The sequence below is a fragment of the Orycteropus afer genome, unplaced genomic scaffold (assembly GCF_000298275.1).
Source record: "Orycteropus afer afer isolate SDZICR_OR568_19922 unplaced genomic scaffold, OryAfe1.0 scaffold00032, whole genome shotgun sequence".
Taxonomy (NCBI): Eukaryota; Metazoa; Chordata; class Mammalia; order Tubulidentata; family Orycteropodidae; genus Orycteropus; species Orycteropus afer.
This window is the reverse complement of record NW_006921619.1, coordinates 6,351,883-6,364,673: the sequence shown is the minus strand read 5'-3', so window position 1 is coordinate 6,364,673 and position 12,791 is coordinate 6,351,883. Positions and strand designations below refer to the sequence as shown.

General features: G+C 45.2%; 1 protein-coding gene across 1 annotated transcript; it reads right to left on the bottom strand.

Annotated features, from left to right (window-relative positions):
- Positions 1 to 3,576: 3,576 nt before the first annotated feature.
- Positions 3,577 to 12,519, bottom strand: EIF2B5 (eukaryotic translation initiation factor 2B subunit epsilon). Its single transcript, XM_007935919.2, has 16 exons — positions 12,316 to 12,519; positions 10,628 to 10,752; positions 8,964 to 9,149; positions 8,702 to 8,879; positions 8,533 to 8,613; positions 8,174 to 8,251; positions 7,589 to 7,901; positions 6,610 to 6,755; positions 6,230 to 6,371; positions 6,007 to 6,108; positions 5,738 to 5,845; positions 5,461 to 5,551; positions 5,044 to 5,167; positions 4,343 to 4,468; positions 3,811 to 3,921; positions 3,577 to 3,636 (listed from the first exon to the last, which is right to left on the bottom strand). The coding sequence occupies exons 1-16, from the start codon at positions 12,517 to 12,519 to the stop codon at positions 3,577 to 3,579; spliced, it is 2,175 nt and encodes a 724-aa protein (XP_007934110.1).
- Positions 12,520 to 12,791: the final 272 nt, after the last annotated feature.

Below are 12,791 nucleotides of genomic sequence, written 5' to 3'. Positions count from 1 at the left end.
TATATATCACACAGGAGCCCTGGTAGCATAGTGCCTAAGCACTTGACTGCTAACCAGAAGGCTGGCGGTTCAAACCCACCAGCCACTCTTTGGAAGGAAGATGGGGCAATCTACTTCCGTAGTGATACTGCCTTGGAAACTCAAGGAGGGGTCGCTATGAGTTGGGTCCAACTCGACGGCACATAACAACAACAACAACAATATATCACACATATATACACTCACACACACACACACACACACACACAAAGGAGCTCTGGTAGCACAGTGCCTAAGGCACTTGACTGCTAACCAGAAGCTGGTGGTTCAAACCTACCAGCCACTCTTCGGAAGGAAGGTTGGGCAATCTACTTCTGTAGTGATACTGCCTCAGAAACCCAAGGAGGGGTTGCTATGAGATATACAACATATATACACACACACATACTACAAAAATGTACATTTTCTCTCTATATATATGTATTCACACTTCAAAATTCAAGAGGTACATAAGGATAGATACAGAGAAACATCTTCCTACTTGGTTCTCCAGTCCTCCAGTTCTCAGTTGAATGGGAAGGGAATAATTCATTTACTTACTTTTTCTAAGAACTTTCTTGTTCTCCAATTTGTCCTTTTAATAACATATTTTTCATATATACAGTATCTTCCCTCTTTGAGTTTTAATATTACAGGGTCCTCTGGTTTCCAAAAAATTTCCTACTTTGTCATTATTTCCTTGATTTTTGTTTGCTTGGTCTCTTGCCTTTCATGTTAGAAGCTTCTTTCCTTCAAGTGTTTGATGGTCCTTGACTGTCTCTTCACATTTAAGAGGCACTAAAAGCTGATTGGGAGCACTGTCTGTGTACAATGCTTATTAACTGTAGGGTGATCAAATGGAGGAAAGCAGACTTTTTTGTTAAGGAAACCGACGATGTCATTATTTGTAGACCTTTCTTCTGCAGCTGTTTGTTTTTACCTGGCAGGGGTGGGGTATAAATCAGTGTTGCCAATGCTGAATTCCACCACTTGTGTACTTTCATTTAATACCTCATTTTCAACCTCCTCTTCGGCAGTAATCTCTGATATTTTACGTTCTCCTTTAGGATCTGGAATTTCATAGGTCTTTTCATTCATTATGTAATAATCATGGACTCTTCCAATCTAAAAGTCATGACCTTCTTTAACTATTTCTTTGATAATTTCCTCCCCACCATTCTCCAAAGAATCTATCTCCTATTTCCTGCTGGGGATGAGGTGGGGACCTGGGAACTTAACTTTTCCTTATACTTTATCTAGCCCCCTTCCCCCCACCTCCAGATCTCAGCCCCACTCTTTACTCCCTTGAGGTGCTGAGTTTTTCCTGGTTTCAGAAGGGCACACGGGCTTGCTTGCTTCTAACCACATCTGCAGGTATAGCCCAACTTACTCTGCTCTGCTAAGTCAATTTCCACTCTGAAATCTATTTTTCATTTTCCAAAGTGTCGGCATCTCTCACTCATTGTTGTCACCTCCTGTTTTCCTCATCGAGTCACATACCTCTAAAAAACTTCCTTACTGAAATCTTAATGGAGTTTTTGGAAGGAGCAAAACAGCCTGTGCTTAATCCCGTATTTAACCTGAAATCCTTTGTTTTGCTCTCCTCTGTCCTTTTCCATGTTTTAGGCCATTCAAGCATCATAATCCTATAAAACCTCCCACCACCCTAACTGGAGGGAATCTCTCCCTCCTAAAAAGTCCTGTAGGTCCATTCTAGTCTCTGCCACTCACTTGGCATGGATCAGGGATGCCTTATGGTTATTGTATTTAATTGCCCCTATTAGGTCCATTGGGAGCTCTGGTAGCATAGTGCCTAAGTTAGCACTGCTAACCAGAAGGCTGGCGGTTCAAACCCACCAGCCACTCCTCGGAAGGAAGGTTGGGCAATCCTACTTCCGTAGTGATACTGCCTTGGAAACCCAAGGAGGGGTTGCTATGAGTCGGGGCCGACTCGACGGCAAATAACAACAACCAACAACAACATTAGGTCCATGCCCTAACACTCTTCACATGCTCTCTAGGCACTAGGTCTTGTATCTGACAAAGCAGAAACGACGATTTACTGAACAAGAAAAGCAAATTAAGCCAGACCCTGGACCGTCTGTTTTATCCTTTAGAAATATTCAATACCTTCTCACCCCCAAGTAGAGTTTGCTATCCTCTTTCTCCTCTCTTTTCCACCCAACTAAAATGAAGAAAGGCAACCATTTTATCTGTGATGCTTGGGAGAGTCATTATGACAGTGATATTTGCCACAGCTTAAGTGTCAACAGAGTAAGGGTTCTATAAAGGCAGCAAAGAGGTCAAAAAGATGAGGTAAAGGGTGTGTCTCATGGTTGAGGTTAAAGATGATACAGCAAAGGGAGTAAAACCCCAGCTCCAGAGTCTAGCAACAAATCCTGGCTCTACTAATTACTAGTTCTAAGACCTCAGATTAGTGACTTAACCTGAGCTTCAGGCTCCTCAACTGAATTCAGGATAGACATACTTCATAGGGCTGCTATGAGGGTTAAATAATGCATGACAACTACTTACCAAAGTGCATGTCACACAGTGCAGTATTAGGGGACAGCCCACTTCACAGGGCCTTCCTGTATTCTCAAGAGAGCCATTGCTGGCTAGGGGTTATATTTGCCTCTGGGGGCAATTTTCCCCTCACTGAGACACTGATAATGCTGAAGCAGAACGAATCCTGGATTATAACATTCACATCCTTACTTTACCCCTGAAGAGTAATGCAACCTTGAGAAAATTTCTTTATCTTTAACATGGAGAGTGATCCAACTTCCCTGACAGGACTAGTCCTAGAACAGTTGGAGAAGGCATGTAAGAGGGACTGGCAAGCTGTAATGGGCTTTACATGTTTCATCATCACTCTCAGTACCAAGTACTAAAACCAGCTACAAAGTGCTTGGACTGGGGCTCTAGGAAATAGGCTCAGTTATACCACTTCAGGACCACGAACTGATCCACAGACACTGGAAAATAATCTAGGTCCTCTACTACCCATAAGTCTTACCAAAAACCAAACCAAACCCGTTGCTGAGTGGATTCCACAGGAATGGTTGATTAGCAAGGCACCACAGTACCACCTAGTGGCCAGAAAACCAATGTTCTCTCTCCCCCAGGTGTTAGGAAGAGGTTGCCATACCAGGGGTTCCGCACTCTTTGGCCAAATACTTCAACAGCTGATCAGTCAGAGTTGGAGAGAAAACAAATACATCATTCTCTCTCTTTTAATTATTAACAAATACACACAGCAGAGGCCAGCTGCTCTCTGCTGTTCCCTAAGGGAAAGCCAGAGCACAAAGTGGTCCCTCTGGCCCTCCTCCAACTGCAGGGCTTGTCTAGTTCTCCCCAGGCAGAAGCTTTATTCCAGCCCATCTTCCCTCATCCCAACTCCCCATTCAGGATGAGAGGCACATGGTTGCTGGCAGGGGGAAGAATACTGTAGTTGCAGCCTCTGCTCTTTCAAGTCTTAGCCCAGATGGTAGTCATCCATCCTGTAAATAGCTCCTCACTTGACCTGGCCCAGGAGCCAGGAGTGCCAGTATGACTTCAGTCATCTTCAGATGACTCCTCTTCTGCCTCCTGGAGCCACTGGATGAACCGCTGCAGCTGTAAGGAAACAGGGTAGCAAGCTACTATTGGAGGGGCATCTAACCCTCCTGTTCACCTTTGTGAAGTAACAGCTGTAACCACCACACAATCCTAGGACCAACCACCCTGGAATCTAGGGAGGGTATCAAGAGCCAAGGAACCAGAGAAGGAGAGGAGGGCAGCTCGATTCACCTGTTGATTCTTGCGTAATTGCCGGCCTTTATCAGTTGTATCCCTTTGGTTGAACCAGCTCAAGATGGTTTCCTCAGCCAGGATTTCCAGCTGGTAGAAAGCCATGAGCACCTGCAGAAGGTCAGCAAAGGGGATCTCAAAGGCCTCGTAAACCCCAGCTAGATACAATGGACAACAGAAGCAGCAGCAAGACCTTAACACCTCTCTACCAGGCCCTCAGCTTCCTTCCATACCGAGTAGCCTCTTTCAAAACAGACAAGAGTAGGCTGTTCACTCTGGTACCAGAGCCAGGCATAACTTCTGGAACTACTGCTGGGTATTGCTCTGCACTCCCAGGCCAATCTCCAAATGGCTATTTTACTAGCCCAGCTCTAAGCTGCACTTCCCAGCAATAATGCTGATACCAGGGATATATAGTGCTATTGACCAAACTCCATACTGGGTTCACGTTAGCCTATTTTGTGTCTCCACGGGAGCTACCAAAGCCCGTTTCAAGGCAAAATAGGACTATGGGGTTTGAGGTGGTATTCACCTTGGCCACGGAAGTACCAAGAACTTCATGCTCCAGGAAGAAGTCCTCAATTGCTGCCAAGGCTTCCAAATGGTCAGTTGCACGCTTTATGTAGTTCCGAAATACAGGGCTCCAGGTTTTGAGCAGCTATGGAAGAAAAGAAAAAGAAACTGCAATATATTCCTGAGCATGCACCTACCCCTGGACAACAGAGAAAATCACTATTGATGATGACTCTTTTACAGACATGGGAATGTAAGAGGGAGATGATATAGGCCCTGTGGAATCAAGTCAGAGGGACTTAGCTGCTGGCAACCAGGGCTGGGGAGGAAGACACGATGTGAGGAAGGGAAAGGGGGTCAGATGCTGTTTGCTGCCTTAAAATACCTATTCCCAGCCTAAAGATTGATCTCATTCTGGGCCAAATTATTTTCAATCAGAGATTCTGAAAGTACAGGTCTATTCTGGGTATACTTTTGGGGGGTCTAGTATGGTTTGAACTCTGGCATCTCAAAAGTCACTTAGTATTGAACCCAACCTGACTCCCTTAGACCCGGTTGCTCTAGGAACTTATCAGCTTCCAGAGGTAGCAAGAAAGTAACCAGAAGTAACATATACTCCACAATATGACCTTCTACTCCTATTTCCTTTTAAAGTCAGCACAGCCAAGGATATGTCTCTACCCCCAACCAACCCCTTGTACCCAATCCATCTTTGCTCACTGGAAGTAGCAGGGCACAGTAGTGGTTTGGGTCAAGTGGGGAGTCCATTTGCTGCAAGGGGAACTCCAGGACCACGTGGCTCAGCACCTGCATCACTTCCTTTAGGCTTATGTTGTAGGCGTACCTGTGGGGAGACTGGGGTGGCACCAGGGCCCTCATTGGGCCTTTCAGCATGTTATAGGACTATGACTTTGGCAGGATACTGGAGGAGAGAAATCAGATGGAACAAGATGGTTCTGGAGGGGGAGAGTCCATGCTGAGGCTAGAACCTAATCCCCTTCTCGCTCTAAATTCTATAGGCTTCATCCATCTGGGATATGGAGCAAACAGGTTCCTACTTGGGAAGAAACTTGGGAAGAACCTTTCCGTGGCTGGGGTTACCTTGAGGAGAAGAAAACAAAGAATGGCTGCTCTTACTTGAGAGAGTTGATTTCCAGGACTAAATTGTCACAAGAAATGTTCTCCTCTTTTCCACGCTGTAGTGTTCCCAGGACTTCATTCTGGAACACTGGAACCAAAGCAAGAATAAGTTCATGGCCCAAGACCACTCCAGTATGCTTTGAATTACCTAGCCCTAACTTCACAGCAATCTCTTTCTGGGAGAAACACAAGTCTTTGGCTAGTTGATCTCAGCCAAGAATAAACTTGAGGATTTCCTCCTTTGTCCTAGGACACTGCTCCCCTGGTCACTCACCCTTGATATCATCCATTTGTGGGGAGCCTGCCCGGCTGTCCAGCTCCTCAGAATCCATACTATGCTCACTTTCAGTTTCACTCTCTTCTTCCATGCTGATTTTAAGTCCTGAGAACCCAGAAAGGGTGAGAAAAAGAAAAATAAGGAAGGAGCCATTGACAGAGAGCAATGTATCTGCTGTTTTCATAAAGGACTGAACAAGTAATCTTATTCTGACGTATCCGTTATCCTTCAAAATATTCAGATTCAGTTGAAGGGGGATAGCTCACCCCACAGATCTTGTCGTAGTTCCTCCTCTTCCTCCATGTTCATATCTGCAGCTTTCCAGAGGTAGCCCTGGCCTGCAACTCCTACTTCTGCTGGATTGTAACCTAAAAAAGGCACTGATCTTTAGGGAAGACCAATGGAAACACCAACCTCTCCAGGAGGAAACAGTAGTTTTCTATGGGGCAAAGAGACATACAGATGCCCCACACCTGTTAAGCATCACACCTTTCAGCTTCACTTTCTCTCTTTCTTGGTCGGCTCCAGAATCATCACTGAACTGGCCATCATCCTCATCTTCCTCTGCGTCTGGAGGGTGCAAAGAGATCACTGAGCCCTCAGGTAGGATGATGTCTGGGCCTACCACCACCTAGGAAAGGAAAAAGGAGAGGGCGACAAGACCCATTAGTTTGTTGGGGTAAAGTACATGCTGACAATGAGAGCAACTTTTTTTTTTTTTTTTAAACTAAGCCAAGAAGGCAGCAAATGAAACCACTAGATTTGGACATTCAATTTAGGCTGGATTATGGATAAAAACAAGGTCCCCTCTGGCTTAGCACAATCATTACTCAATTCAGAGCCTACATGCAATATGGAGAAGGGCTCACCTGGGAAGTGAGGACACAGTGTGGCTTCAATGTCACTCGTTCCTTGACCTCAGCATTGTCACACAGCAGAGACTGATGGATCTGTGCTCCAGCAGCCACTCGGACACCCCGCCACAGGTAGGCCTGATCCAGTACCACGTTATCACCTGGCTCAGGATGCAAAGGACTCCTGGTCACTCAGGGCCCCAACTTCAGACCAGAGGCCCTCACGGGACTGGACTGAATGACACCAACTCCTACCTCACTCAAGTACCCCATCCCTAATTTATCCAAGAAATCCTCTAACCCTCTAAGCCCAGGCCTAAGAATAGATTGCTGGGGACCTCAAACTAAGAACCTTATTAGACTCATATGGACCATGTCTATAAGTAGAAGCAAATTACTCTACTTCTCATACATTTTAGAATCAGAATCTTATTGTTGCTCTTTTAAAAGGGCAATACCATCAGAAGTATCACATTCCTACAAGCAAAGTGAGTTACTATCCCAGCTATAGGAACATGCAAAGAACACTGGATTTGTAATCAGAATACTCAGATTAAAATCCCAGCACTGTCTCTTATTAACTGTTGACCCTGGGCAAGACAACCTCTTTGAGCCTGCTTGCTTATTGGTAAACTGGGGATATGTAACAGCTGTCTCACAGGTTTCTGTGAGGAGTAAATGAAATAATGTAAGGAAAAGCCCTTTGTAAACTATAATGCACTAAATACATGTTGTTACTATGTGTTAATTATATATTTGGCCCTAAATGTGAATGTAGGGTGCCCTGGCATGTGATATCACCCAATAACAGAGTCACAGGCCACAAATTAGGGGATCACTGTTTTCAAATCCTGGTTCTCTCCTTTCTTAAAACAGTCACTCTAGTTCCTTATTCCTGGGGAATATTCCTTGTACATCTTTGTTTCTGGAGACACAGGGACCCTTAGGTTCTTGCTCCTAGGATGGCCATCTTGACCTCTCAACCTGTGCTCACCAATGTGGCAGCCAGGGCCAATGACACTGTTGGTGATGGAGCAATTGCTGCCAATGACAGTGCCAGAGCCCAGGAGCACGTTTTCCTCCAGGATGCTGCCATGGCCCAGGCTGACCTCAGACCCTCGGTAGATGTTGTGCCGAGAATGAATGCAGCTCTGTGTGATGCTATCAGTGAAATTCACTTCTGGGGTGAGAGGGTAGACCCATCGGCGGATGACATCAGCACAGACTGCCGCATACATGTGTAGGTTGGAGACCCGGGCACCATATTCCCTGCTTGTTACGTACATATGGATCTGGTTCCCTAGGATCTAGGCGAGGAGAAAGAAAAGGAGGTTGCCCAAGCAAGCAAGACAGAAAGAACATCCCAGGTACAACATCTTTCTAACCCTTTTAAGTTCCCTTTGCCTCTAACGTTACAGCCAATGGCCAGAGACTTTTCTTTGTGTACTGTTTCCCCCACCAGTTCTTTCCTCCTTACTAAGGCTCAATAAACATAAAAGGGGACAAAAAATTACTAGCATGAGACAAAGTTATACCCCTCTCCTACTCTCCTGAAGAGGCATTTGGAGCCTTTTCTTACCTCCTCATTCACTAATAGGCCTCGCACAAAGTCATCTCGAGTCTGGTAGTCAAAGTTGTCTGTAAAGAGTTGAGCCACCTGTAGAGGTAAATGGGGCAGCACTAAGGTTAAGCGTAGTGTCTGGAAGCAAAGAGAAGCCCCCAAAAAACTTATCAGACCCTATGACAGCTGGACATGGATAGAATCCCAAAGAGGCTTCCAATGGGATATGTGGGGACAAGATGACAATAGATAACCTGTTTGTTTTAGAACAGATAAGAAAAAGAGGGAGAAGAAATACATCCTGGTCTTCTAAGGGAGCATTAACACTCTCTCAGAGCTCCACTCGGGATATGCGGTCCCACACGTGAAAAGCTCACCTGAGGAGAGCAGATGCTGATATGACAATCCAGTAAATCATAGCGAATCTCCACCCCATCTCCACTGCCCTGAAATAAGGTCTGTGGGGAGAAGTTACAAGGACTTTAATCAGTCTCTTCTGCTGAAGCCTGCCATTCTCCCACCCAAGGACCCCAGATATCCACACACCAGGGGAAAAGAAAAACGCCGGAGGCCTTGGGTCTTCTGGAAATGGAGAATCCGGTTTGTGGCACTATCTGCAGCCACTACCACACTGTCCTCATGGCAACGAGTTGGGTGGCTGGGGGATGATTCCTTGAAGATCATTGTCATCACAGAAACATTTTTATCTAGCTTTCGCCTCAACCTATAAAAGTTAGAAAGCAGAGTTCTGAAAAAGCAGTTTAAGGGCTCTGCTGGTCCCTAGACCCTACCATTTTCCCATCCTGACCTGTGTTCCTCCAGGGCTCTTGTAATATTGATGTTTGAGACGACATCCCCATACACCAGAAGAAAGTCCGAGCACACCAAGGCCTTGGCATCAACATCACGAAGAACATCTCCCAGTGATCGATATAGTTCTGATGTAATTATCCGAACCACATTGAGGGATGTAGGTCGGCACCACTTGGACTTCCTGAAGAGGGTTAGGGGAATGAGTAAGTCAAGCATAAAGATCACGTGGACCTTCTCTGTTTTTATCCCCCATTCAGCAGTCACATTCTTCTCTATGGCTTTTTTTGGGCTCCTGCCAGCGTCCTCAACTTCAAAGAGATTTAAAAACTTAATTAATGCTTTCAGCTCCCTTTGTCACCAGTCATGTTTTATGGGTTAGAGAGACATGGTCAATTCCTTTCCATATGCTGACCCTTGTTCCTAAACATGGACTTGAACTTACAATCCTACTGAGACCTGGGGCATACAAAATATCCTGGGAACACAGTTTTCACATCACATTTCCCCTTCCAAAGTCTACACCAAATTTATCAACTGTCTGGTGGAGAGCATGCTAATATCCTAGCCTTTATTTACCAAACTTTTGCAAATCCTGATATTCACTTCTTTTCTTCCCACATTGCCCTTCGGTTCACCCAAATCAGTACTTGTCTCTACCTACCTAGCAGTGTTCCCTCCCCTCCCCTTCCACCCCTGGTAACCAACAAAGAAAATTTCCTTCCATATAGAAACCTTTCCTTGACTTTTAACAAAAACGGACTAATACAATATATGCCCTCTGTGATTGACTTGTTTCTTTCAGCATAATGTCCTCCAAGATCATCCACATTATGCGGTGTTTTGCAGATTCTATGTTATTCTTTAGGGCTGCATAGTATTCTACTGTGTGTATATATATCATAGTTTGGTTATCTATTCTTCAGTTGATAGGCACCTTGTTTCCATCTTTTGGCTATTGTAAATAGTGCTGTGATGAACATGGGTGTACATATATCTGTTCTTGTCCTGGCTCTTAACTTCTTTAGGATATATACCTAGTACTGAAATGGCTTGGTCAAGTGGTATTTCTAATTCCAACTTTTTAAGAAATTGCCATACTGCTTTCCATAGTGGTTATATCATTTTATAGTCCCACCAGTAGTGTATGAGAGTCCCAGTATCTCTATATCCTCGCCAGCATTTGTTATTCTGAGATGCACTCTTTTTTAAGAAGAACTCACCAACCATCTATTAAGTGCTTACTTCTTTGCTTGGCACTAAGCTAGGTACCGGGAATATAGTGAAGAGCGCATTCTTGTCCTCAAGGAGCAGATCAGACACTATTTAGAAGCTCAGTGGAAAAACAAAGATGTTATGTTTGTAACTTCCACATTGGAGCCTTTAAATAAAAAGGCAAAACCCAGTGAGACCAAATTTTGTGAGAGTCAGAAAAAACCCAGGTTTTGTTTTTGAACATTCCTCACTGGAAGCCTAAGATGGACTGATAAAAAAAAGGCTTTAGGTGCTCAGCTCCTGATAAGGGGAAAAAGAAAACCAACTCCTTAGACCTTCCAATGGGATCTAAACACTTTTATCCTCACAACTTCCCCTTAGTTACATCCATTGTAAGAAAAATAAAAAAGATGGTGAAACACAGAAAGAAAAGTTACAAGGTCTTACAGTAAATGTTCCTTGATTTGAGCTGCCTTCCAGCAACAAAAGACAAAAGTTTCTTGTACACCTGTGGCAGTGAGGAATTCCAGAGTATAGTCAATTAGTGCCACGTTGGCCAGGGGCAAGAGGACCTAAAGAATGGAAGACAAAAAAAAATTGAGGTCTTGAACCTGTGACAGGCTCTTGAGTATCTTACCTGTCACTGCAAGCACACTTTTCACTCTTCTATCATTATTTCTGGGGGAGCTCTGGTGGCGTAGTGCCTACCTAAGGCATTTGACTGCTAACCAGAAGAAGGCTGGTTCAAACCCACCAGCCACTCCTTGGAAAGAAGGTTGGGCAATCTATTTCTGTAGTGATAACGCCTTGGAAACCCAAGGAGGGGTCACTATGAGTCAGATCCAACTCAACAGCAGTGTGTTTTGTATCATTATTTCTAAAGGTGGCGCAGTGGTTAAAGCATTCGGCTAACCAAAGGGTTGGTATTTCAAACCCACAAGACACTCCACGGGAGAAAGGAGTGGCAGTGTGCTTCTGTAAAGATTTGCAGCCATGGAAACTTTATGGGGGCAGCTCTACCCTATCCTATAGAGTGGATATGAATCAGAATTGACTTGATGGCAGTGGGTTTTTTTTTTTTTTAATTAACATTTCCAAACACTATAGTTTTGCTTTTTTTTTCTAATTCAAAGGTAATCAGGTATCTTAGATGTTCACAGCATGTTCTTAGCATTGTAATTTGGACACAGCAAGCATGGAATCCACTTTACTTGCTTAGCACTGGACACAGAGCTGCTATAGAAAAGGAGACCACCCCTGGCAAAGCATAATACTGAAAAACAATCATATTTCCAGAAACTTAAGCACTCCTAAGGCCTTCTTTCCCATAAAATTTATTTCCTGGACCCCCTTATAAGAGTCAGGGGTTAGGTACCTCCAATCACTTACCAAAAATGAACAGTCATAAGGCCTTTTGTTGGTGGGGAAGGCGTTTAGAAAGGATTTTTTCTAAATCCAATGCAGCTCTCTCTTCTTACTGAACTGAGAACTGCTGAGTGATCTAGCAATCTCCAGGACTAGCTCAATCCAATTCCTCACTGTCTAGACAATATAGGGGTTGCTGGCAATCAGCCACTAAACCCTTTCTGTCCTTTCAACAGATGGCACTGCCTGTCATTAAAACCGGGAAGGCAAAAAAACAAACCAAACCAAACCAAAAAACCCCCAAAACCCAACACATTACACAAGATCCAAAACAGCTGTTACTTCGGGATCAGATCAGACTGCCCTTTTGTAGGCACATGACAACCATCCGGAGGCAAAAAGAGGTGGTGTTCCCTTCCACATAAGCATTCTTCTTTCCTCTGCAAAATTAAAGAACGCAGCGCAGCCTCCTCTCGGGCCACTGAATCCCTGCGTGAAGGCTATTCTTAAGCACTGCTTCTACATTCAGCTCTCTTTAATCCTTCCAAACCTGAGGTGGACAGCATTGCCCAAATCTGCCAGCCACTCACTTGGTCAGGCAGCTATTAGCGATTTAGACAATGCGTCCGCCTTCTTCTTAACCAGATATATCACATCTCAGGGAAGGACTGTGGTCCTTCCAGAGCACGCCTAACTAGACAGCCAAAAGAATAACTGCTCCAGCCCCGGCACCTTCGGACCCTTTAGTTCCTTTCGTGCGCAGCGCTCACCCGAGGCTGGTCTTTGGAGATGGGGAAGAAGCGGCGGTTGAAGCTATCGGCCACCAGAACTGCTTGCAGAGGCGGCGGCGGTTCTTCCTCTGCCGCTCTGGCTCCTCCACCACCGCCACTGCCGCCTCCCGGCCCGCCGCCACCCCACTTGTTGACCCGACTTGTCGCCGCCACACTACCCGGTGCGGCCACAGTGGCCGCCATCTTCTTCTCTCAGAGCTACCACTTCCGCACGGAAACTGCTACCGTAAGCAATAGGGAACAAAAAGGACCCAGCCCTTAAAATGAGAAGGACTAATAAACGAAGGGAAAGACGAAGAGAGAACAGTGCGCATGTGTTCTTCCCTTGATGCCCGCCAGGTCAGTAGTCATAAGGGGTATGAAGACTGGGGCGGGGCGGGGCCGCGGCTACTGTGGCCTGTGGAGGCTCAGGGTGGGGGAGTCCTATGATGTCAGATTCGGTTTGTGAACCAACC